Genomic DNA, 1,277 nt, shown 5'->3' with positions numbered 1-1,277 from the left:
AGCTAAAACCTACTATTAACTTGAAAAAAGAAAAAAAAACGAAATAGCTTCGGGTACTCTTCACTATAAAAAAGAAAAATAGTAAAGGGACCGCTATATATCTAATGGAGCATTATAATTTATCCTTTAATACAAACTAGAAATGAGTGCATTCGATTCGTAGAAAATAATTAGATTTAGAATAAATCACAATCACCTAGTAGACAATCAACTGCTACGATTAAAAGTAACGATGCCTCCACTAATTAAAATTTTTTTTTTATGGTGATAGGACCAAATTCATAAGAAATAACTAGAGCTAGACCTACATTAACATGGGGCTTTGGGCAAAACTCCATAGAAATTACTAAGAGCCCCATATTAGTTATGGTCCATGTTTGCACCCAACAAACCCCTAACAAACCCTAGCTACTACAATCCACCACAAGAAAACTTAATTAGGCACGCATTGCGTCTAGCTAGTAATTAACTCTTAATTAAGCCATCGTCATCATCCTCTGGAACTCGTGATAATCAAGAACCCCATTCCCATCCAGATCATAAAACCTAATCATCCCCGCGCACTCCTCCTGCGTCCTCTCCTCCCCGAGCCTCCCCAGCACCTGCTGCAGCCCCCTCGGCGTTATGGTCCCGCTCCCCTTCTCGCTCTCGAACGCCTCGAACGCCCTCCTCAGGTCCTCCTCCCCCTCCTCCATCTCCATCAGCCTCAAGAAATCCCCGTAGTCCATAAACCCGTCGCCATCTGAGTCGTGGTCCCTCATCACACGCTCCACGTCGCCCTCCGCCACGCTGTCGCCCGCCCACGCGAGGAATGCGCGAAGCTCGGAGGGCGAGATCTTGCCGTCGCCGTCTGTGTCAAAGCGACGGAAGGCTTCCATGTAGCTGCTGCTGCTGCTGGTGGAGGAGGAGGATGGCGCAGAGGGGGTTTTCTTGCGGAGGCGGAGCTTGAAGGATTTGCTGGAGAACCATCTTGACGCCATTGATGAATGTCTGTTCGTTGATAGAAAGGTGATATTAATTGATGGTGATTAATTGTGGAGAATTAAGTGTTTGGGCCGGGGGCGGTGGTATTTGTAGGGGGAGGGAGAGCGGGTGGGGGTGAAACCGTGAAAGTGCAAGGAGGTTGCATGGGGTTTAAGGAGACTGATGAGAGGAAGGCGCATGGGAGCTTCCTTTGCTTTCCTTTTTAGGGTTTTGGGTTTTAATGGGAATCTTGGTGGCTTTTTCTTGCTGGTTTTGGATAAGAAACGAGAATATGTACTATATTTGAAGGGGGA

At 46.8% G+C, this 1,277-nt stretch overlaps 1 protein-coding gene across 1 annotated transcript; it reads right to left on the bottom strand.

Moving 5' to 3' along the window:
- Positions 201 to 980, bottom strand: LOC109838534 (probable calcium-binding protein CML41). Its single transcript, XM_020406965.1, has one exon. It carries the CDS (start codon positions 978 to 980, stop codon positions 477 to 479), a length of 504 nt encoding a protein of 167 aa, XP_020262554.1. The 3' UTR covers positions 201 to 476.

This window comes from Asparagus officinalis, chromosome 4, assembly GCF_001876935.1.
Source record: "Asparagus officinalis chromosome 4, Aspof.V1, whole genome shotgun sequence".
NCBI lineage: Eukaryota > Viridiplantae > Streptophyta > Magnoliopsida > Asparagales > Asparagaceae > Asparagus > Asparagus officinalis.
Note: the sequence above shows the minus strand (reverse complement) of the source record. Positions and strands in the feature narration are given on the sequence as shown.

Coding starts and splice junctions, on each gene's coding strand:
- LOC109838534 (XM_020406965.1), bottom strand. CDS start 980: ATGGCGTCAAGATGGTTCTCCAGCAAATCCTTCAAGCTCCGCCTCCGC.